Genomic DNA, 24082 nt, shown 5'->3' on the forward strand with positions numbered 1-24082 from the left:
CTTCTAGTGTTTCTGCATCCCCGGCTTTCGCACTGCTTCAACCAGCTCCAAAAGTGGTGAGAAAAGCATTGCAAGTTTTTTTTCCGTGCGCAACATTTCTGCTCGCTCTACGCCAATAACGAATGCTATTGCATTGTTCATCTGCAAAGATATTCAGCCTAGTGTCACGGAGAACGAAGGTTTTAAACACCTCCTCCTGTTAATTTTTATTTAATTATAATATTAATAATATTAATAATAATAATGATAAAAATAATTGGGTGTCACGGTGGCACAGTGGGTAGTTTGACCACCTCACAGCAAGAAGATTGCTGGTTTGTTATATTTTTATTAGCCTGTTGTTTACAGTGACAGTGATGTTTCAAAGCAGCATAACACTGCTAGTTCACAACCTTAAGTTTTGAATAATCAGTGGCAAAATATCTTTGTAAAACTTGTTTTCATAGTTGAAAAGTTAAATCACAATTCTTGTTGTGCAATGCTAAATTTATTTATGTTGAAAGAGTGCAAATATATACATATTTTTTTAATTGATATTGCACTTATACATTCTGTTTATCTTGAAAATACTTAAATAATATGTGCTATATGTTCTAAAATGGCCCTCTACTGTAAACTGACACTCTGGCTCTGAGAGAAGAGCCAGTTTGTAAAAAAAAGTCTTGGTTTTATTGGTTTATAAATAATCAAACTCATTCAATGGCACAGCATCCTCTTTCACATCATCTCATAAACTTGATCTAATTAGTGCTGAAATATCGCATCGTATCGTGATATGGGTGTGAATCGTATCGTGTTGCATCGCAATATGTCACAAATGTATCGCTAATATATCGGATCGTATTCTTTGTATCGAGATGCGTATCGGATCGGCATTATAGCTTAGATGCCCAACCCTACTGGACACAAATATTACTGAGCATGATTTAAGAGTTCAATACTGTACAGGAGCAGAATGTGGGAGATTATTATCATTTTTTTAAAGAGTATTTTTACTTAGTAAAGCTTAAAGTTCACAGTTTACCTACAAATTGAGCATAATTACAGTAAGAGAATGTGAGAGCAGCAGTCTTGTGTGTTTAAGACTTTATTTCAGCTGTTTTAAAACGCTCACTCACACTAATACTTGATCTTTAGTCACTCAGTACATTTCTTTATGATTTCCTGCAGAAACTTTAGTATTAAGAGAAGCAACACCTCATAATTCTGCAGCAAAACTGCTGAAACCCTCATGAGAATCTCAAAGCAGAAACAGAAAGAGGAGACGGAGAAGACGAGGAATTGTGTGATGAATTGTGTGTTAGTGATGGAAAAACTCAACATGTGATAAGGATTTATTACACTATTGGTGTATTTGTGTTATTATGCTCAAATTCTACATTAAGGTGTTGTTAATGTTAATTCATAACAGTGAACCAATCTTGTAGAGCATTTATTAATCCTAGTTAATGACTCCTGATGAACGACAGTGATTAGACATTTACTGAAGCATTATTAATCCACAGTTGTGCTTGTGAACATCAGTTAATGCACTGAGAGTCAACAAGAACTAACAATCCTAGAGGACACTTCATAAACATCAATGATGAGACTAATGAAGACTGAGACACGCACACACACACAGACAGACTTTCACAGATGGACACACACACTGTCTGTCGCGTACACACAAACAAATACAGACTCTCTCTCACACACACACATACACAAACATAGTTACTCCCACACTACACATGCACACACGCGTACACACAGCAATATATTCACACACAGAGCAGTGAACACATGCACACTCGCACACACACACACACACACACACACACACATACACACACACACACACTGCTACTGACTGTTCCAACAGAGGATTCTGGGTAAATCTCTTGTCAGTCTTTAGCTCAGTTTCACTGATGATCCAGAATAAAAGCCAAACCCAGGCCAGAGCGGCTCAGTGAATGTGGTCTGGACTGAGTGGATGAGGCTCATTGTGTCTCTATAGATGTTGTAGAAGATCAGAGTTCCTGCACTGTGATCCACAAACACTCCTATTCTCCTGCTGAGCGGCTTCACTGGGAGATCAGTGCATGTGTTATTGTGCCAGAATGTGAATCTGGAGGGAAAGCAGAACAAACTCCAGGACTGATCATTACGTCCAAACCAACAATCATCGCCATATCCCTTCCTCTTGATGCTCTTATATGACACTGATATACACACACCATGATCATCTCCACTCCAGTCAATCTCCCAGTAACAGGGACCACACACACTCTCTCTGCACAACACCTGAGGATAATAATTAAATCTGTCGGGATGATCAGGATACGGCTGTTTCTCCCACACACACTTCACCTTTCTGTTCTTCTCAGACAGAATGAGACGAGTGTGTGCTGTGTTTGGATCCAGAGTGAGGAAACAGACATCTGAACACAAGAACACACACATTTACAACCACAGCTGTGTGTGTGTCTGATTGTGTATGTGTGTGCGCGTGTGTCAGAGAGAGAGAGAGAGGGTGTGTGTGTGTGAGAGAGTGTATGTGTGTGCATGTGTTCACTGCTGTGTGTGTGGGTGTGTGTGTATGTGCATGTGTTCACTGCTGTGTGTGTGTCTGAGTGAGTGAGTGTGTGTGTCTGATTGTATGAGAGAGAAAGGGTGTGTGTGTGTGTGTGTGTGCACGCATGTGTTCACTGCTCTGTGTGTGTGTGTGAGTGTGAGAGATAGAAAGTGTGTGTGTGCGTGAGTGTGTGTGCGTGTGAGAGAGGGTGCATCCATGTGTGTGGATGTCTGAGTGTGTGTGTGTGTGTGTGCATTTGAGAGAGACAGAAGGGAGCGTGTGTGTGTCTAATTGTGTGATCGTGTGCATGCGTTTGTGTGTTTGAGAGAGTGTGTAAGAGTGTGTGTGTGTGTGTGGTCCTACATTTGCGTGGTCCTGCTGTAATCCTCATGCGTACTCCATGATCCAGACTGTAAACACACACACAGATTTACATTCAGTCAGTACACAAACATCAGTGTGGCAAGGGGGCGTGGCCGAGAGCCGTGGGAACGGGGTGAGGCCACCGCGTGAGTGGATACATGTGCGGTGCGCACCTGCCTCGGATCCCACGGAAGGAGCTCTGGACCATAAAAGGAGGACCGATGGCAGAGGAAGCCGAGAGAGGACCGGGCCCGGGCATGTTATTTTACTTTTGCTTTCAGTTTGACGGCAGTCTCCGTGAGGAGCTGCCGTCCGTTTGTTTTGGTTTAGAGACGGCAGTCTCTGTGAGGAGCTGCCGTCACAGTTCTTAATAAATCATTTTAAAACTCCGTCGGTTCTCCGCCTCCTTCTTCCCGGCGGCCAAAGGGCCGTAAACTTCATTACAATCAGCTTATCACACACACACACACACACACATTTACACACACGCACACACACACACACACACACACACACACAAAGCGGCTTTCACCACACTATAAGACTCAGATCAGAGGAGTATTGGACAAGTAGTATTAAGAAAGCCAGGATTTCAGAAAAAGTGCATCTTGAGTTTAGGAACCACTGGTCAGTTTTTACACACTTTGGGAACCACTGGTCAAGTAAACACTGGTCAAAGGAACTATGAGTGCTCTCAGGGAGTGATTTGTTCATCCGCGCGTGCGCACATTTGTGCAGGTGCTATTTTGTGCTGGCTCCTTATAGTAATCTATTTATGACTTATTTGTCGTGCAATCAACCTTTTGGGCTAGTTGTAGCAATGTTTGGAAGCAATTCGTAACATTTTAATAACATTTTGGCAAATTGAACCAAATGAACGAAATGACTCAAAAAAAGATTCATTCATCTTGATGAACGAGACTCAAAGATCCGAGTCAGTAAAATAATCCGAACTTCCCATCACTACACAATACCTGCTTGAAAGCCTTTCTCTCTCTCTCTCACACACAAACCTGACCTGATATTGTCCAGTTCTTCAGCACTAGTTTCACTGCTCAACTAAAATGCGAAAGCTGTACAGTGTTAATATGAGATATAATATCACAGTTAATGTGAGAACTGCCCCAGTGCACTGAAATATTTTAACAGGTTTGAGTAACATCTGGAGACTAGAAAAGGAGTAAAGTATCAAAGTGTATTCAAAATAAAAAAGGCAGTGCTGCTCCACATACTTGAGTTTGTCCAGTGTGTAGTTTGGATCCTCCAGTTGTTCAGAGAGCAGCTTGACTCCTGAATCTCCTGGATGATTGTAGCTCAGATCCAGCTCTCTCAGGTGTGAGGGGTTTGAAGTCAGAGCTGAAGACAGAAAACCACAGCCTTCCTCTGTCACCATACAGCCAGACAATCTACAAACACAGCAATAGTCCACATCACACAGTTGGACAATCACACATCTCTTTGTGTTGTGAAGATGCTGACTGCTGTTTCGGCTCATGTCAACAGCAGTGATGAACACACACATCCTGATTTGCTCTCAAAATGAGTTCTCAAAATGAGTTCTAATGAGGTTTGAGTCCAAGACAAGACAGAGTGCAAATAGATTTGATCTTAAGTAATAGACTAAATAAGACTAAATAATCCTACACATTATTCATTTAAAACTGTAATTGATTTGGATTGAGAATTAAGCATTCTTAAAACTAATTTTTCCAATCTTTAACGTTGTACTTTTGTAAAGAATCCACTGAATAATTTAGGATGGATAATAATCCAAAAGATCATTTTCAACAGATCGCATAAAGTTGTGGACATTTAGAAATTGAAAGTGAAGTTACATGTGACACTGCAGTTTAACATTTAGCGGAATCTGAACAGAATAGCAGACTAATCAATCCAGCTGAAGTCTTCATCTAAGTGTCAGCTAAATTGCACACCTTTTAGATGTTGATGTGTGTTAAAATCCTCAATGGTATTAACAAAGTTATTTTGTGCACAAACCCATTAATACTGTTTTATCTTAATATGATTTAAGTTGACTTTAACAGAGATTAAAACTTTAAAAATGTTTTAGGTAATTGGCAGCGACATGCATGTTTACAGCTGGCTATATGACTGTCAGCTGTTTACTCAAATACTATCAATGTTTAAAAATGTTTAATCAGGTATCTTTACTTTAGTAACGCTCCCTAAATGTGCAAATATCAGATATGTTACTATGTCATATCATTTACATTACATTATAACCAATGCTAACTCTTATGTTTGGGATGAAACATACTAAGTTAACATTAGCTAGCTCCAGCTTAGCATTACCTGTATTAGTTCTGCCTTAGCACCCAGGTGTCTGCAGGAACAGAACATTGTCACTCATGTTTCTGAATGAAAATGATTGATGCGCACTTGTACACTTCAACCCTTTCACACGTGAGTTTAAGTACTCAAGTTCCCATGACGACGCGTCAAGTTCATCACGTGACCCTCCAGCCCCCAACATCTATCATAGATATATCATATTTTGTTTCTTTTTGCCTTTTTCTTTTAATATTGACAAATGTTTTATTTATATTGTGAAATTTCTGTTACTCTTATTCCCAAATATGTGGCAGAACATATATATTGTCTTTTAAACAGCTTAATGATCATATTAGTATTCTTAATGGTGCCGTTGTTGTTGCTAGAAAAATTATGCTATAAAATGATGCTATATTAAGGCAAGTATCCTCTGCTGTATCCCATCTAGACTTCACCCTCTCCTGCAGCATGGTGAAGGCTAGATGGGATACAGCTGAGGATACTTGCATCAATATAGCATAATTTTTGTGACACTGTACAATAAATAATATTATTACATTACTGTGAGGGTTGGGTTTAGGTTGTGGTAAGGGTAGATGCTAATAAAATACAATTAATGCATAATTTAAATAAATAATATAAATACTTTTCGTTAACTTTCGATCTCAGCTATATCCCTTATAGCAACAACCGCAGGGGAGATCTGAGCTGCTGGATTTACTACATGTTTATTCTTAATTTTCTTCCAAAATACATGAAGGTAAGAAACTGTTTATCCAGGAGAGGAACAGAAAAAATATTTTATCAGCATAAACAATGTGTATCTTTTGTAAATAAAGCACATCGTCCAGTTATATTGAAAAATAAGTATTATTGCACGTGTATTTTACAAGCCTTAAATGGTATGTTTTGCTTGTAGTTGTGTGTATTTTAATGTCTGAAACCTAGATGGTTTGAAAGCACAGATAAATTATGATTTTTGACAAGCACAGCAAACCTCTTTCTGTGCCGCAGCGTGTGCAGTCAGATTTGAGTTTAGCTGTTGATAATGTGTGTTCTGAACACGCCAATCACACTGGTGTGATTGTACATGTGTGAAAAGGTTTATTACATTTGTCTATACCAGGGGTGTCCAAACTCAGTCCTGGGGGGCCGGTGTCCCAGCAAATTTTAGCTCCAACATGCCTCAACACACCTGCGAGGATGTTTCTAGAAAGCCTAGTAAGAGCTTGATTAGCTAGCCCAGGTGTGTCTGATTGGGGTTGGAACTAAACTTTGCAGGACACTGGCCCTCCAGGACCGAAATTGCAAATGCCTTGTCTATACACATACATTTGTATTCATGAGTGTGGAAAAGGGATCCCATATTTGTTAACCCAATATGTAACTTTTTGTAGTTGCTGTTTAGCGAAAGGAATTAACCTCAGTATCTCCAGTTTACAGTTTACAGACTTCAGTCCATCAGAGAGAAGCTTCACTCCTGAATCCTGCAGGTCATTGTTACTCAGGTTCAGCTCTCTCAGGACACAGTTTGAGAATTGTAGAACTGAAGACAAACTCTCACAGGAATGAACAGTGAGATTACACATGGCAAATCTGAGAAAGAAGAACACAGATTGCATTAACAGTGTGAATTTTAAGTAACTGATCTGATGTAAAATAAATTAACAAACAGAAACAAATCAATAAATCAGATGCTCAAACTCAGACCTCAGTGTCTCCAGTTTACAGTTTACAGACTTCAGTCCATCAGAGAGAAGCTTCACTCCTAAATCCTGCAGGTCATTGTTACTCAGGTCCAGCTCTCTCAGCACACAGTTTGAGAAATGAAGAGCTGAAGACAAACTCTCACAGGACTGAACAGTGAGATTACAGCACTGTAGCCTGTTTAAAGGACAAACACAATATGTATGTTGTCACCTAGGACCTCATTAATTAACAATGCTTACTCATAAAAACAATGTGTACACCAGCTTTCAGCCTTATGGTTGTATATACTAACACTAGTGTTGTATGATATACCGATACTATAAAAGTTTTGAGACACCCTAGCTCTCAAAATGAAACAATTCAGAATTTTTCTTTAGTACTTTTAAATGACAGCTGTATTTACGAGTGCTCGTCAATAGGGGCAGTGTGGGAGCCAAGCACTTCTTCTACAGCAAACTGAGGGCTCTATTTTGACAATCTAGGTGCAAAGTCCAAAGTGCAGGGTGCAAAGCATAAAGGGCGTGTCAGAATCCACTTTTGCTATTTTAAAGATGAAGAAATCCAGCTTGCGCCATGGTGCATGGTCTAACAAGGTTGAGCTTATTCTCTTAATGAGTTATAGGTGTGTTTTGAGACTAAACCAATCAGAGTCTCATCTCCCATTCCCTTTAAGAGTTAGTTGCATCGTGCTATAGCGCATTTGATCTTTACATGACAGACTTTGAAAGTGGAAAAACTGAACGCGTTACTAGCGGGAAAACAGTTAAACAGAGCATCTGCACCGAGAGAATGAGCTTCCTCCAGTCAGCCTTTACTTTCACTTTCACTCTCATGGATAGTGAAACGTGTTGTATGCACAGACATCGATTAGCCTATCTAACTAATTTCCATTATTAGGCGCAGATTTGTATCAAAACTATTTCTAAATTCAGTTCTAATTTCCAGCAAACGAATAAATAAACAATAATAATGAAGTGTGGTCAGAAAACTTAGCTATATCCAAACACACATGCTCTCGGGAGCGCGCACCATTCGCGCCCGCGCCGTTCTCGCGCGAAAAGCCGCCGGATCGGCCGACTCGGCCGCCCTCCTCTTCCTCCTCCTCCTCCTCCTTCCCTAAACCCAAGCGACGGTTCGCAAAAGCCGTCCAGAAAAAAAAAAAAAGCAAAAGCCCTCGTCTTCGATTTCGACCACGTTTTTGGATCCCGCCGCGTTCTCGCCCTTATTTTTCGGATTTCGTTTTTCGTCTTACCTGATTTCCGGAACCTGCTGTTCCCCGGACTCGATCCCGGTAGTCGTCCCCGCGGCCAGCTCCTCCTCCTCCGGGACCTCCGCTCTGCCGACGCAACACTGTGAGCTAAGCGGACAAACTGGTTGCATCGGGAAAGCCCTCCACTCGGAGGCGAGCCGTCGGCCGGCGAGCGCGAAGAGGAGGGGCGGAGCGGCTCCACACCGCCCCACAGCGTTCGCTGGAAAAAAACTAAACACGGCCTTACGTACCTCCGGCCACGTAAATCGCGGTCTCCAGAAACGTCCGCGGGGCTATGTTTCCAGAATGAGCTTGGGTTGTTTTGGACAGAACTGATTCAAAGTGAAATTTGGAATTATTTTGAGCAAGGTCCTGACTCTCTGTGGTCATCAAAAAGCCCATGGCACTTCTCGTAAAAGAGTAGGATAACAAATGCTATGTAAGTCAATGGTTACAGATTTTCAGCTTTCTTCAAAATATTTTATTTCATGTTCAACTTTTAGAAAGGTTTATAACCCCTTGAGGGTGAGTAAATGAGTAAATTTATATTGTTTGGTAAACTATCACTTAGACAACCACTGCCAATATATTAATCTGAATAATATTAAAAACAATTTTAAATATAAAATAATAAACAATTAGTCACAGTATTCTGCAGTGCAGACAATATCAATATTGTGTATGTTCATTAACATGATATATTGTATTATTTAATATCAGCAAATGTCTATTTCTTAGATGAAAGAAATAAGGACTTACAGAGCTCTTTTGGAGGTTTTGATGACTGCTGATAGTCTGATGAGACACTCATCTGATCTCTGGAATTTCTGAAGCTCAAACTCCTCCAGCTCCTCCTCTGAGGTCAACAACACAAAGACCAGAGCAGACCACTGGGCAGGTGAAAGGCGAGCAGATGACAGACTTCCTCTACTGAGGTGAGACTGAATCTCTTTCAGCAGAGTTTGGTCGTTCAGTTCATTCAGACAGTAGAACAGATTGATGGATCTCTCTGGAGACAGATTCCCTTCAAGTTTCTGCTTGATGTAGGCAATTATTTCCTCTTTGCTCTGGTCTCTGTCATCCTGCTGTGTCAACAGGCCTTGTAAGAGTTGTCGATTGGACTGGAGTGACAGACCGAGAAGGAAGCGAAGGTAAAGGTCTAGATGTCCATTCTCACTTTCCAGAGCCTTGTCCACTGCAGTCTTCAGAAAATCAAGCATGCCTTTATTTTTGCTTATCTGTATAAAAAACCATTCATGCTTCTTGTTTAGAATCAGATGTTGATAAAGGGCTGCAATGAACTCCTGAATGCTCAAGTGAAGAAAGCAGTACATGGTACCAAGAATGATTCCCGTCCCCTCTTTAAAGATCTGGGTACACATGCCTGAGTACACCGATGCCTTATAGACGTCAATGCCACAGTCTTTCAGATCGCTCTCATAAAAGATCACATTGTTTCTTTCCAGCTGCTGGTAGGCCAGTTTCCCCAGCGAAAGGATGAGCTTTGGATCCCAGGAGACATCTGCTGTGTTTTCTCCATCATACTTTCTTCTGCTCTGCTGGATCTGAAAGCGGAGAAAGTGTGTGTACATCTGTGTCAGAGTCTTGGGAGATTCCTGCAGTGTTTCAGCATGAGCCCTGTGTTTCAGTTTCAGTATGTTCTGAAGAACAGTGGCTGAAATCCAGCAGAAGACTGGGATGTGGCACATAATAAAGAGACTCTTTGACTGTTTAATGTGATCAATGACTTCTCTGGCCTGATTCTGATCTGTGAGTCTCTTTCTGAAGTACTCCTCCTTTTGGGCATCATTGAATCCTCGTATCTCTGTCAGCCGGTCGATACAGTCAGCAGGAATCTTACTGGCAGCTGCTGGTCTGCTGGTGATCCAGATGAGAGCAGAAGGAAGCAGATTTCCCTTGATGAGGTTCGTCAGGAGAACATCCAGAGAGACTGCTGAAGATACATCACGACACGTCTCATTACCAGCAAAGTTCAGAGGAAGACGACATTCATCCAATCCATCAAGGATGAACAGGACTTTGAATCGTGTGCTTCTTGTAAGGTTCAGTCCTTTAGTCTCTGGGAAAAACTGAGTTATGAGGTCTTTTAAACTTTGTCTTTCTTTCTCCTTTAAGTTCATCTCTCTGAATGGAAGAGGAAATATGAAGCTGATGTCTTGATTTTCTTTTCCATCAGCCCAATCCAGAACAAACTTTTGCACTGAGACTGATTTCCCGATGCCAGCAACTCCTTTTGTCAGGACAGTTCTGATCTGTTTGTCTTGTTTAGTTGCTTCAAACAAATGTTTGCATTCAACCTGTATCTCTAGTGACTGATGATGTCTGGAAGCAGCTTCAATCTGTCTGATCTCATGTTCAGTGTTGACCTGTTCACTCGCACCCTGAGTGATATAGAGATCTGTGTAGATGTTATTCAGAAGTGTGGAGTCTCCTTGCTGAGCAATTCCTTCAAACACACTTTGATATTTCTTCTTCAGGCTACATTTAAGTTGATTAATGAAGAACAGCTCACCTAAACACAGGAGCAAAGAAACAGAGAGATTTAGTCTTGACTTAATTGTAAGTGACAGTCTGACAGAGCGCCATGAGTAGGGCCAGACAGAACTTTCAGACATTTTTTGATATTTCTGTGGAGAATTTTGTAAAATATCTGCAGATTACTGCGGAATGATTTTGGGAATATCATAACTTTGGGATTGTCATGAATAAAAACTAAATATATAAAATAATAAATAAAAAATAACACCATTTTAACTTAAATAAGAATAAAACTTAAAATAAGAATATTCAATAATATGTAATGTTTATAATACAAATCCAATTAGATCCACTTAATTGCTAAACAAAGCAAGTGTCTCATATAACAGATCTACTAAAAGACAGAAAATATGACTTTACAAACTGCACTGTAAATAAATTATATGAACATTTTCATATTAGTCAACAATATTACTGAAATTAATAAAAAAACTGAATAAATAAAAATGCACACAAGTAAATAAATAAACTCAATGATGGGCTAAACATCTGTGGAAATCTGCAGGTTTTGTGTGGGTCTATCCATGAGTCTCTTACCCTGGAGAGTATCAGCAGCTTGATCTTGCTTCATCTCTCTCAGGAAGAAGAGTGTGAGATCAAGAGCTGCTTCTGTGATTCTGCTTCTGTTCCCATTAAAGTCCTTTACAAACTCTTCACTGTTTTCGTCTTGTAAGATTTTCTTAAACTTCTCCAGTTCATTCTTCAGAAATCTGAACATTTTGCTCTCAAGATTCTATGAGTGAAGAAACAAGAAGAACAACATTTAACCAAAACATTTGGTAACACTTTATAATAACTACACACTATGAATCATTTACTGAGCATTTGCATCTAATGAATTCATTACCTGTTAAGCATTAACTCTACATTAATAAGCGTTAGTAAGCAGTTTAGAACTGCAGCTACAAATGCTCTACTCTTGACTTACAACCATATTTATATTGTGCTTAATAATTGTATTTTCATGATTTGTTAATGATTTATTTTCATTAAGTATCGCATTATTTACAAACCATTTGTATTTACAAGTAGTTGGTGGTTTTTAAGATCATTCAGAATGAGTTAGTAAATGATTTATAAACTATTGAAATCACCGTTTCTATATTTTATTATTCAAGCATATAGTAATAGTTAATTTATATGTTAATAAATGCTTTATTAACTCAATTTCATGCAGTTTTGTGACCTAATCTAAAGTGAGTACTAGTTATGCTTTATAAATCCCTAATAAATGACCATTAAAGGGTTGGTATCAGATAAATAATAGATCTGCAATCTTCTCTAAAAAGTAAAATTACTGTAAAGTTCCCTATCAAATAGGGAAAAACAACAACAATTTAATAATTTAACAATATATTAGGATGCAATGTTTAAACTGTACAGTAATTTTATTTTAGATAAGGTTGCAAAGATTTTTTTTTAAGTACAGTTTTATTTGTGTGTTTTTAAACAAATAGAAATTAATAAAGCCGTTTATTTTCTTTTTTTCCTGTTTAGAATTAAACAGCCTTTAATTGTCATTTATAAGGGATTTATAAAGCATAAATAGTCCTCACTTTAGATTAGGTCACAAAACTGCATGAAATTGAGTTAAACAAAGCATTTATTAACATATAAATGAACCATTATTATATTCCTGAATAATAAGAATTATAAATGTTAATTTCAATAGTTTATTAATCATTTACTAACTCATTCTGAATGATCGTAAACTTCTCTTAAATTACTGTTTTGTAAGTAATGCAATACTTAATTTAGTAATTAAAAATAAATCATTTACAAAGTCTGAAAATACAAGTATTAAGCACATTATACATGTGGTTGTAAGTCAAGAGTAGAGCATTTGTGTTACACAACCAGCGATCGCTCTCTCTAGAGATCGCTGGTTCTCACACGAACACCAGTACTACACTTCCGCATTTCCCAGGACTACATTTTCATACATGCTTTGCTCCAAGACACCCATGCTCACACATCTAGCTTGATTGCACTCACCAGCTGCACCTTGTCAGAGACTGACCAGTGACATTACAACGCATTTCTCCCTGTTTTGTTTCTCCGTGTGTAAACCCTAGCCTGGTATTCCTTGTTATCCTGTTTAGCCGCCTGCCTTATGACCTATTGCTTGTATATTGACTACGATTCTGGATTTGCCTGCACATACCTGTTTGTACCTGATTTGACCACTGCTTGCCTGACGCTGAATAAACCTGCAAATTGGATCTTACCTCCTGTTGTATCTGTCACTCCACCCGGTCGTTACAATTTGTAGCTGCAGTTAAAAACTGTTTACTAATGTTAGTAATGTAGAGTTAATGCTTAACAGATAATGAATTCACTATTTGCCAATGCTTAATAAATGGTTCATAGTGTGGAGTTATTATAAAGCGTTACCAAACATTCATTTGCATAAAGCTTTTCATGCACAAACTACTGAACAATTGAAAATACATTATAATACATCATACTATGGGACTGTGCTTTATTTTATTGCCTGATCAACAATTCAGGGTGTGCAGTGGATTTGTAAGATAAGGATTTGTTTTAAGCTGTTTGAGGACAAAAATATGTCAAATGTCTGTAATACAACATCTGAACAGTGGCTTTAAGTGTGGAAACATCAGCATCTCAGAGAGCATGTTTTTTGTGTGTTTAAAATAACTAATAATTTGTGTGTGTTTAAACACTAATAGACAACTAAACATTGATGTTTTGGCTAAAACAAGGCTTACATTTATCTGTCAGTGAAAATGTAATAGTCATAAAAGAACAGCACAAACTAGACTAGTCAAATACACATAAATGAAAGACTACATGTGTGAAGTCTGTCTAATCTTTGTATTGATGACTAGTCTAGATTTGGACTACTGTTAGAATTTAACCAAAGCTCAAACTTAGCCTTTAGTCAAGCCATCCTCATTTGGACATCTATTAAACAACAATGACATGGTGGGATATGCAGAATAATTGGCTAATCCGTTCATTTATTAGAAAATAATGCACACAGAGGTGTAACGGAGACTCCACGAGTATCACAGTTGTGCATTATTTTATAAGAATTCAATGAACTGGAGTCAATGATTACTTAACAAATTAACTGCTCAACATTTTAATTAAGCAGTATATTTTTTAAATTAACTATTTTTTATTTAATTTGTTTATTATAAATGAGATTTTTCACACCTGGAAGATCCACTGGAGATTGTCTGTGAAATTGTTGTGTCTCCTGTAAGTCTCATCTCCTGAATCTGGTAACTCATATTTAACACTGTTAAAAAATAAAACTACTGTAACAATACATTTAGAGGCAAACAAACAGACATCTTACAAACACTGAAAATAATACATGTAGTGCTCATAATAAGGAGACAAGTGGACAGATTTGTTACTTGAGTTTTCTGTTACATGTTACGTTTAGCTGAGAAATCACAGACAATTGCCACTGTCATTAGAAAGACCTGTTAACCACAAAGTCATTATTAGAAAATAGCTTTAAAAGAAATATTTGAGTTACAGTTCATTAATACACAAACTTTTAGCTACAAAACTACACAGCTACATTTTGCTTCAAAAGTTTGACCTTTATTTAGATATACTTACAAAACAATATGGTTATAAACTACTTCAAAACATCTTTCATGTTCCACAAATGAAATAATTGACAGAAATCTGATATTAATATTGACTGAAAGATGCTCTGAATAAGAAGCCAGGTGTCTGTAAATGTCTTAATGAATCAACAAAGTCATTTGGATAATATAAACAAATGATTAATTCAGGAATGATTCTCTTAACTGAATTGTTGGTTTACACAAAACTGTTGATGTGACTAATAATGTAAAACACACAATACCTTTGTGCAGATGATGGTGTTTCCCCACTGAACTCTGGTGGATAGCCTTTAGACCAATCACTCTTCAGTGACACAGAGCTGGACACACATGATCCTGATCTCACACTGAACACACAAACACACCAGAGGAATTAGGAGTTTTATGAGTTTGTGTAGTTTAATTCAGCACAAACTAATTGTTGGCTGAAGATCTGTCTGATCAGGTCTGCTACACAGGAATCATGGGTAAAAATTACACATATTGAGCTTCGGTAAATATGACTCCAGATCGAGCTGTCTGTAATCTAGAATGATCTAAACACATTTGCTGAAGCTGTAAACTGAAGCTTTTTCCATCATTTGATCAGGCAATAGCAACACAAATAAGTGCATTGTTGTTGGTGTTTGTTCTTCAGAGAAAGTGTTGAAATAATGGTGTAAAAACAGAGTCAATACCTGTGTTTCTCTGAGAGAGAGTCCTTTACTCGCTCCTCTGCCATACTGCAGCTAAAACACCAAAGCAGACATTAGCAGAGCTTTGAGGAAACAATCAGCCGCTGACCATCATCTGGAGATGACAATATACTGAGATGAAGAACAGCACACTTTATAGTGAGTATAGTACAAAGCATATAATTAATGCTCACTTCACTTACAACACCGCACTGAAACAGACAACATGATGAGGGACACAACAAACTGACTTTCAGTCATTTTACAGCAGATAAATATACTCTACTGGAAAAACTCTTAACACTAATGCAGTTGCAGGGCGAAACAATAAGGATTGGGGCCAGCATGCGAGATGTTCAGCACAGTAGACAGGATCATTACTGATCATTACAGTGCTGTCTTGTCACTGAAGTTTAATTTGCCTGTGATTATTCATCAGTTGCGTGCACATACAGTCTTAGAATCAAGAAACATTTGTGCTTTTAAGCCTTTAAATGCTACATTCTCTGTGAAATTGTGAACATCATATTGCTTATCAGGTTCCTCTTATCTGACTGAATGTTGATTTGTATTAATTTATTAATAAAGTCAGCTAAGTGAGCCACCTTTTGTTAAATAATAATCAAATACCTGCACATTTTCAACACAATTTTTTTGTTTGCAGAACAATTCAAGTTTTACTCATTATACATTTATCAACATTTCAAAATATTTAACAATTGTTTTTCAAGATCTTTGAAAAATGTAGTAACATCAAAATTGTATTTTTTTTTTAATTGTTCGTTATTTAAAGTATTTAAAGAAACATTATGCTTAATTTAAAAAAGTGTATGTATACAGCTGATCGAAAAGTGTATGTATGTTTGGCTTTTGACACATTATTTAAAACATGTGGCTGAAGGATAGCTATTTTTTTTTATTTATGTGGCCAAAAATATTCTGGCAGGGCAAATAAAAATCTAAACCACTGGCCGACTAGAAAAAATACTTAGCGTTAAACCCTGAATTCGTTAGATAAGATAAAAATATATTTCACATTTGATATGTGCATATTATTTGTCACCATAACTTCCATTTTAGCCAACTAATTATCAAAATTGTACTAATTATTTGTTTACTGACTTAGCAGTTATTAAAACATTACCAGTGAAATGCAGTTTAAGGATCATCCGCTTTTCTTTTGTTTACGAAAAGCTGTGCTTTCACTTTCGATTTCTTGACTCTCTTTTTAAAGCTTATTTTGTGCTCAATGAGCTAAAATTATCGAGTCAGTCTCATATAGAAGAGCACAAAAATTTTCAATGGATTAAAAAATGTGAGTTTTTTTTTGACAGTGTGTTAAATTGACCGTGTTTTGGCTCTGTGTTTAATCAGTGAATAAAAATGCTAATTGACTGTCTTTCAACAAGGGGCGCCTGTAGACCCGCAGAAATAGGGCTGTTGCCTTGGTTACTGCTGTAAACAAAACAGTGAAACGCAGGAGGATTTTATCTATCTCATAAAATACATCTCAATATTTGCAGATTAAGTTCAGGCACTCCCATACACAGCAAATTCATTGGTGTTAAATTTCAAGTGTTGTGGTAATTCAGAGTAAAGTGTTAAAATTCTAGAATTAGATAAAGGTAAAATAACCCTCTCGGCGTTAGAAGCTGATTTGCCTCCTTGTCACACAGAGTAACATGTATCTACCTTTGTAGAAAACCCTTATATTTGAGAAACTAATCAGAGTGTCTGAAATCTCGCCACACCCTCATTCACCTGGCCCTTAAATTAGTCAATTAGTTTAGTCCACTAGACAGAGGGAATGACCACAAATAAGTGAATTCAGACACCTGCTGTTGAACACCTGCTGTTAACAAGCACAATCACTGAAGGAATAAGAAATTGAAGGAAGAAATAAAACTACAGACACAGCCTCACACCAAACCAACTGAATTAAAACAGAGGATTAAACAACTCCATTAAATAATAGCATAAGCAGCTTCACTGATTACAGTTTGACTTCATTTCTGTAAGAATATTTGACAATGAACAGAGGTTTATATTTTTTTTATTAAAAATATTTAATTTGACCTCACCATCATAGAGATCAGAGGCTGCTTATTTGAGCTCTTGAAGCTTTACTCTTATATCCTAATGTTTCTATGACTGCTATAACTGTGTTTCTAAAACTCATCAGCTATAGCAAGAAAGGTCAAGAGAAATTATACTGTTTAAGCTTAATTGTTATAGACTTAATTTCAGGTGTTTATTAAGTTGATACATGAAAATATTCAAATATAGTTGTATTAAAGCTGCATGGGACAATACTACTGGCAGTCTGCTGCTCTTCATAGAAAATTCAACAAACAATTAGGATGCAATTAATAATTAGTGTCATGCACTACACAGTCAAGCTCCAGCTTGTGCATTATGACACACAGACATCAAGAATCAGGACATGAACCTCAACCATGGTTGCTAAAAAAAAAAAAGCTGCATAGTTCATGCCGCAATGCATGCTGGGTGCCAGCATAGTACAAAGCTCCCAGCATGCATTGCAGCATGAATAAATTATGCAGCTTTATGTTCTTACAATCTCTTTCTTTTCCTTTATTTTGTGTTGTTTTTGGGAGGTGATATTTCAGTAGCGTTTTTTTTTTTACTTGATTTGTATTTTTTTGTTTGTCACCATCATTGAGACTCAAAGACTAATTGTTGATGTCTGGGTGTTTTTAAGTTCTGCCAGAGATCAAACATTCTTATTGTAAATGGTGTTTAATAACCTGTTATAAAGTCATTAATTGTTGGAGCTTCAGTGGTTTCATTTATGTATATTATTTATTTCTCACACATAATTAATATGACACTGAATTAAAAAACAAGCAGGAAAGGATGGCTATGATTTCATAAATAATCTCTTCAGACTGACACTTTTAATTTCTTTTGGCTTTCTATGCTATATGTTTAAAAAGTGTGATTAACACTAACTATAGCAGCCAAAATAAAAGACATTTAAAGTAAGAAGTTGAAGAGCCTGACTAAAGTAGACTCTGTCCTCCATCATGGTGACTTCAAATGAACAACAGAACTTTTGTTCACATGACAGAAATAAAGTCAAACGTCAGTAATAGGTGAAGCTCCATGATAAGTTGTTTAATGTGATGAGTTTTTTTTTTTAAAGATGTTGACAAATATTTTTTTTTATTGAGTAATTTGTTTTATTTTTATTGATTATTATTTTATTTAGAGTTTTTTTTTCTCAGTTGATTTCATCTTTGGTTTTGGCTTGTGTTTTTCTGTCCTTCAGTGATTCTGCTTGTTAACTGTTGTTCATCAACAATTCTCAATCCTCCTTTAATAAGACACTTAATTGTCTCATTAACTTCATCACTGTCTGAGTGTTCAGCCCTCTGTAGTGAGGACACTAGTTAGGATTTTGCTCTGGAATTTAAGGCTTACGTGTGTTCGAATGAAAAATACAGACTATGGGATGTATTTTTAACAGAAATATTCTGGAAACTGAATTTACGTATGTAAAATGTTGAAAACAGCAGATTACTGGCAACCACTGCTGCCAGTATTTTGACATACATTTAACAGATATTTTACACAATAAGAGTTTGCTAATTAACACTCTGGGTGTTAAAAATTTTAACACTTTCAAAAATGTTATTTTAACACTTATAGTGGTTCCCATATAAACACTGAGGGAGTGTTAATTTTAACTCTAAGGTAGTTAAATCTACCAAATCTAAAATTTGCAGTTTGAGTTCAATAAAAAATACAAACTGTTGAATGTGCTTTTAACAGAAATATTCTGTAAACTGAATTTATGAATGTTAAAAACAGCAGATTACTGGAAAACACAGCTGCTGGTATTTTTCTGTAAAATCTAAAAATGAAAAAAAAAAAAGAAAAACAGCAAAACGGTTTTTGTGTCACCATTGTGGAGGATAATAGCGTCTCTGTTCAAGTCCAAGATGAACTGAGAGTATTCGATGTTATGCTGCATCTTCTTTTGTTTAAAGGTAACTGTGTAGTTACTAATGCAGTCAAAATCTGTTTGCTAATTGCAATCACACATGAAAACATTATTGCATCTAAAGACTTTACATTTTTGTGCACTAAGCTATGATTTTGTAAACTGAACATTGTATTAGTTCATGAAATATGGTTATTTTTTTGTAAATTTGTACAGTTATATAAAACTTCCATGTTTTTCACAGAAAGATTCTGGCAACCACAGCTGCTGGTATTTTTTCGGAAATTTAACAGATATTTTACACAATAAGAGTTTGCAAATTAACACTCTCTTGGTGTTGACAATGTTAACACTTTTAAAAGTGTTATTTTTAACACTTATAGTGGTTCCCATATAAACTATGAGGGAGTGTTAATTTTAACTCTAAGGTAGTTAAATCTACTATCTAAAATTTGCTGTGTACAGCCATACGTTATATAATTGAAAATTATACAAAATGTAGTACCTTGCAAAATAGCATATATAGTACTTTTAAGGCCCTTAAATTCCTCTTAATTGATTAATTTTTAATACTTTTTAAGACCCCGCGGACACCCTGCTACATGTTATGTGAGTATGAGTGACAGATTAGAAAAGTCATCATATTTCATTGTCAGATTGATTCTTTTTCTGCTGGTGACTGGTCTTATGCTGGATTTACACTATCTGCATGAATTAAGTATTCGTGTGAGTAGATTACACACAAAATCAATGCAAAAGCGTAAATCTCAAAAATAACACGATAGTGTGCTATTTTACTATGGTATCTGCTGGTTTGCGCACTAATGCAGAAGTCCACAACCTTCCAACAGCAATGGTATGGCCCGACTACGAGCGCAGAAAAGTAAAATGGAAAAATCACAATAATGTGTCATTATTTAAAGTTTGTTCTGAGATCAGATTCAAATGCAACAACACAAACTTGTAGAATCGAAAATTAAACCGAGTGACAATTATCCGTTGTTGAAGTACTCAGAAAAATGAAAAATGAAAGTTTGAAATGCATTTTTCATTTGTTTAATTTTGATGGTGTGAATTAAACAAAGCACTGCAAAGCGTTACACGGATCTATACGGAACTCTGACACCTCATATTTCACATTTGATGTATGATATGTAGTTTATTAAGATAAGATCAGGTTAAGCCAATTACTCATTTATATATTTAGTTTGTTAGTTGGTAGTAAAAATGTCTGCTGACATTTAAGAGTAAAATACATTTTAAGGAACGCCAGCAGTTTTTCTTCCTGTTTAACTGTTAGGGCTGGTTGAACTTTTCTTTCAATTTCATAACTGTAAATTTAAAGTTATATTTTGTGCTGATTTATGGAGTGAACATGATATTAATGATTAAAAACACTTTCATAACATTAAGAAATAAAGTGTTCAGACACAGTGTTGAAATGACCATGTTTTTACACTTTGATTAAACAGTGTTTGAGGCTTTGAGACAGTGCTTGAGCATCAAGATCAGACAAACATTTAAATCAAATCACACTTACACGTTTAAAATCCCTTCATCATTTCCACAAATAAGCGTAATGGTAGAAGTATCAAACTTACATGCAAAAGTGCAGGCACTCTTGTCCAGAAGAAACACAATCTGAGCTCTTTGACTGTTTCAGTTCTTCTTCCCTTTCTTCTTCTTCCTGGTTTATTGCCTGTCAGGAACTCAACTTGGAAGGTGCATTACTGCCACAACCAGACTGGAACACTTCTTGAAACCCATATAGATCTAAAAAAGACTGCAGTTTTATAAATACAACCTTTTCTACACTCTTAAAAAAAAGGTTCCTTGAGGTTCTATATAGAACCTTGGGGTTTTATACTTGGCGAGTAGAACCTTTTACCCAAAAATTGGTTCCATTTAGAACCCTTTGAGTGCAAAGAACATTTTTGAATAAAATGGTTCTATAATTTTTGAATCATAACATAATTATTTAGTAAAGATTATAAAATAATTATAAGCGATAACACAGAGAGACAAAGTCTTTTTGAGTCAAAACCTAATAAAATGAATGCTGTGGTCAAAAACTTAATCAGTGTACATTATGATGGGATTTTTTTTCATGCAGGTTTATTAGCATATAACTTATGGGCCTAGTTTATACATACTCAATGTTTAAAAATTTTGACAAACTATTTTGTGAAATAAATAAAATAACCAACTTATTTAGACTGTGCATTAACATGTTGTTATGGTTTAATAATTTATTTTAAACTAATAATCATAAATAAAAGCCCTCTGGTGACGTCATTGACAAGGACATCGTCATGGACTGGTGGTGAAGAGCCTCGAGAGTGACGGTTAATTTTTTGAAAGGAGAAGTCCACTATTTGGACTGAAATAGTGGACTTCTCCTTTCAAAAAATTATGGTGTTATAAATTATGGTGTTATATCACCATATAACACGAGGGATTTTCTATCAAATAGAAACATTACTTCATAATACAAAATATTTCAATATTATATATATTATATATATATATATATATATATATATATATATATATATATATATATATTGAAATATATATTGAAATATTTTGTATAATGAAGTAATGTTTCTATTTGATAGAAAATCCCTCGTGTTATATGGTGATACAGACTGAATTCAATTCAATTCAATTCAGCTTTATTTGTACAGCGCTTTTAGAATGTAGATTGTGTCAAAGCAGCTTCACATAAATGGTCATAGTAACTGGAACAGTGTGGTTTAGGTTTTAGTGTTTAAGTTCAGTTCAGTTCAGTTTAGCTCAGTTCAGTGTGATTTAATCATTACTGAGAGTTCAAACACTGAAGAGCAAATTCATCGATGCGTAGCTCTACCAATCCTGAACCATGCGAGGCAGTAGCGACAGCGGAGAGGGAAAAAAAACTTTACCTGATGGGAGTGAAGAAAAAAAACCTTGAGAGAACCAGACTCAGTTCGGCACGACCATTTTAATTTCTCCGCAGGCCAAAAGTCTTGTGCACAGCTTCAGTCACCGCGGTGGAGGCTGGAAGATGGCCTCAGCGAAGACTCGTCTGTCCCTGGAGCATCGCTGGAATCAGACTCATGTTCTCCACTCCCCATGACCATCAGAGTCGCAGCAGCTCAGGATATGGCCTGGTCACGGATATGAAAACCTTGGGATCATCTCGTCGCTGGTCTTGGATCCAATCAGTGACTCCGCATAATCTGAGGACCTCGGGATGAGAATCCCCAGGTGAAAATAGAGAATAAAGAGAATAATTAGCGTAGCTGCTGTTCATAGTGTATATAAGCAAGATGCAGAAGCCAGTGTGGAACCCGCTAGGTGATGCATTGAGTGTATGCTTTACTAAACAGATAGGTCTTTAATCTAGTTTTGAACTGGGAGAGTGTGTCTGAGCCTCGGACGTTATCAGGAAGGCTATTGCAGAGTGTAGGAGCCATGAAAGAGAAGGCTCGACCTCCTTTACTTGATTTTGCTATTCTAGGTACTACCAGAAGCCCTGAATTTTGAGATCTTAAAGAGCGAGTTGGATTGTAGCGAGACAGAAGGTTGGTTAGATAAACAGGAGCTAGATTATTTAGAGCTTTATAGGTGAGAAGTAATATTTTAAATTCAATACGAAACTTAACAGGCAGCCAGTGTAAGGAGGATAAAATTGGGGTGATATGATCATATTTTCTAAACCTGGTAAGAACTCTGGCTGCTGCATTTTGTACTAATTGAAGTTTGTTAATAGAGGATGCTGGGCAGCCAGCAAATAGAGCATTACAGTAATCCAGCCTCGAAGTCATAACTAGTATGGGTAACTGCAGCCTGGAGAAATGGGCGTGGCACAAGGTAGGGGCGTGGCAAAAGGTTTTTCATTGGTCGAAATTTTTTTCCGGTAGGGGCGTGGCAAAAGGTTTTTTATTGGTCAGGTTTTCTTTTCGGTCAAATGTTTTGGCCAATCAGCAATCACCTGACTGCTGTAAACAGACGTGTATTAAGATTTACGATTTAAACAGGTTGGTAATATGTTTAGGTGTCTGTTTTGTGTGAATATTTTGAGAGCTTTACACATGATAAACACTCATCTGCAAAATCACAAACCTCGCACAGTTTATCACAAACGTAAGTACTAGTTATTTTGCGGTATGCATTTTAATATAATTTGTTTGGGTCATATGTGAATACGTGAACAGCGATCGCTCATAGAAATCTGACACATGCCAATGTGTACGTGCAAATTAGCCTTATATATAACATTCATGTTTATTTTACATCTAACACTTGTCATTTATGAACATGCATTTAGAAATATAACAAATATGTTCACTTAGAGAAAAAAAAAGTGCACTAAAATCATAGTATAAAATATAGGCTAGGAACATGCATGTACATATTTGTAATTCCAATGGTTGAAAACATAAGTGGACTTTTTTGCAACATTTCACAATATTTGTTGCATATATGACACATTTTATGCAAGTAAAATTCAAATATGAATTTGTATGTCAAGTAATTTCATATTTTTCATCTTTGCATAAGGGATGTTACTTTTTTGTTACATTTGAAACTTCTTATTTTAAACATGCTTTACTTTAAATGATTTTAATACATGACTTTTTGATGATGATTCTTGCAGATTTATCATTTATATTTTATATTTGTTTACATGTTTATATACATTTTATAACATTACCCAGGACATTCCAATGTAGTGTTTCTCCAATAACTGTGAAGTCTTTGCTTTTGGTAAGTTTTACAATGTACAATGACAACTGCATAATTTTAGAACTAAATAACATCTTTTACTTTTAGCCTTGTACATTGCACCTGAGGTTGGGTTTGACTATTCTGAGGTGAGTCTTTGCTCAACACTTTGTTAGCCAGTATAGAAGAAGAATTTTTTATCTTTTTAGTAATTGTCTTTTTATTTAAAACAGGCTATATGACTTGCATAAGGAGATTGTGGTGTGGGTTCTTGCTTGAAGACTCAGGGTAAATAAAAAATCTTTTCATACAATTAAAGTGATGTCAGTTAGCACTTTGCAATTAATTTTTGTCTTCCCTCAAGGTCTCCTTAAGAACGAAAAAGAACCA

The 24082-nt window shown here is 36.4% G+C and overlaps 1 protein-coding gene across 5 annotated transcripts; it reads right to left on the minus strand.

The window, feature by feature from the left end:
• Positions 1-1416: 1416 nt before the first annotated feature.
• On the minus strand, positions 1417-21089 carry LOC110438418 (NLR family CARD domain-containing protein 3-like). 5 transcript variants are annotated; one of them, XM_073948235.1, is made up of 12 exons: positions 20584-21089; positions 15019-15069; positions 14584-14688; positions 13914-13998; positions 11268-11463; positions 8931-10704; positions 6923-7096; positions 6635-6808; positions 4153-4326; positions 2921-2967; positions 2220-2423; positions 1417-2110 (listed from the first exon to the last, which is right to left on the minus strand). In XM_073948235.1, the coding sequence occupies exons 2-12, from the start codon at positions 15060-15062 to the stop codon at positions 2067-2069; spliced, it is 3021 nt and encodes a 1006-aa protein (XP_073804336.1). In that variant the 5' UTR covers positions 15063-15069; positions 20584-21089; the 3' UTR covers positions 1417-2066. The 5 variants fall into 5 exon arrangements, with proteins under 5 accessions (XP_073804336.1, XP_073804337.1, XP_073804335.1 ...); XM_073948236.1 differs by having other exon boundaries at positions 2353-2423; positions 15019-15130; positions 20584-20765; XM_073948234.1 differs by having other exon boundaries at positions 15019-15130; positions 20584-20765.
• Between the last annotated feature and the right edge of the window lie 2993 nt (positions 21090-24082).

The sequence above is a fragment of the Danio rerio genome, chromosome 4 (genome assembly GCF_049306965.1).
Source record: "Danio rerio strain Tuebingen ecotype United States chromosome 4, GRCz12tu, whole genome shotgun sequence".
Lineage (NCBI taxonomy): Eukaryota > Metazoa > Chordata > Actinopteri > Cypriniformes > Danionidae > Danio > Danio rerio.

Coding starts and splice junctions, on each gene's coding strand:
- LOC110438418 (XM_073948233.1), bottom strand. CDS start 15,062: ATGGCAGAGGAGCGAGTAAAGGACTCTCTCTCAGAGAAACACAG. Junction 2,968..4,152: donor TACACACTGGACAAACTCAA/GTATGTGGAGCA, acceptor GTGTGTTTACAG/TCTGGATCATGGAGTACGCA. Junction 2,424..2,920: donor TACAGCAGGACCACGCAAAT/GTAGGACCACAC, acceptor TCTTGTGTTCAG/ATGTCTGTTTCCTCACTCTG.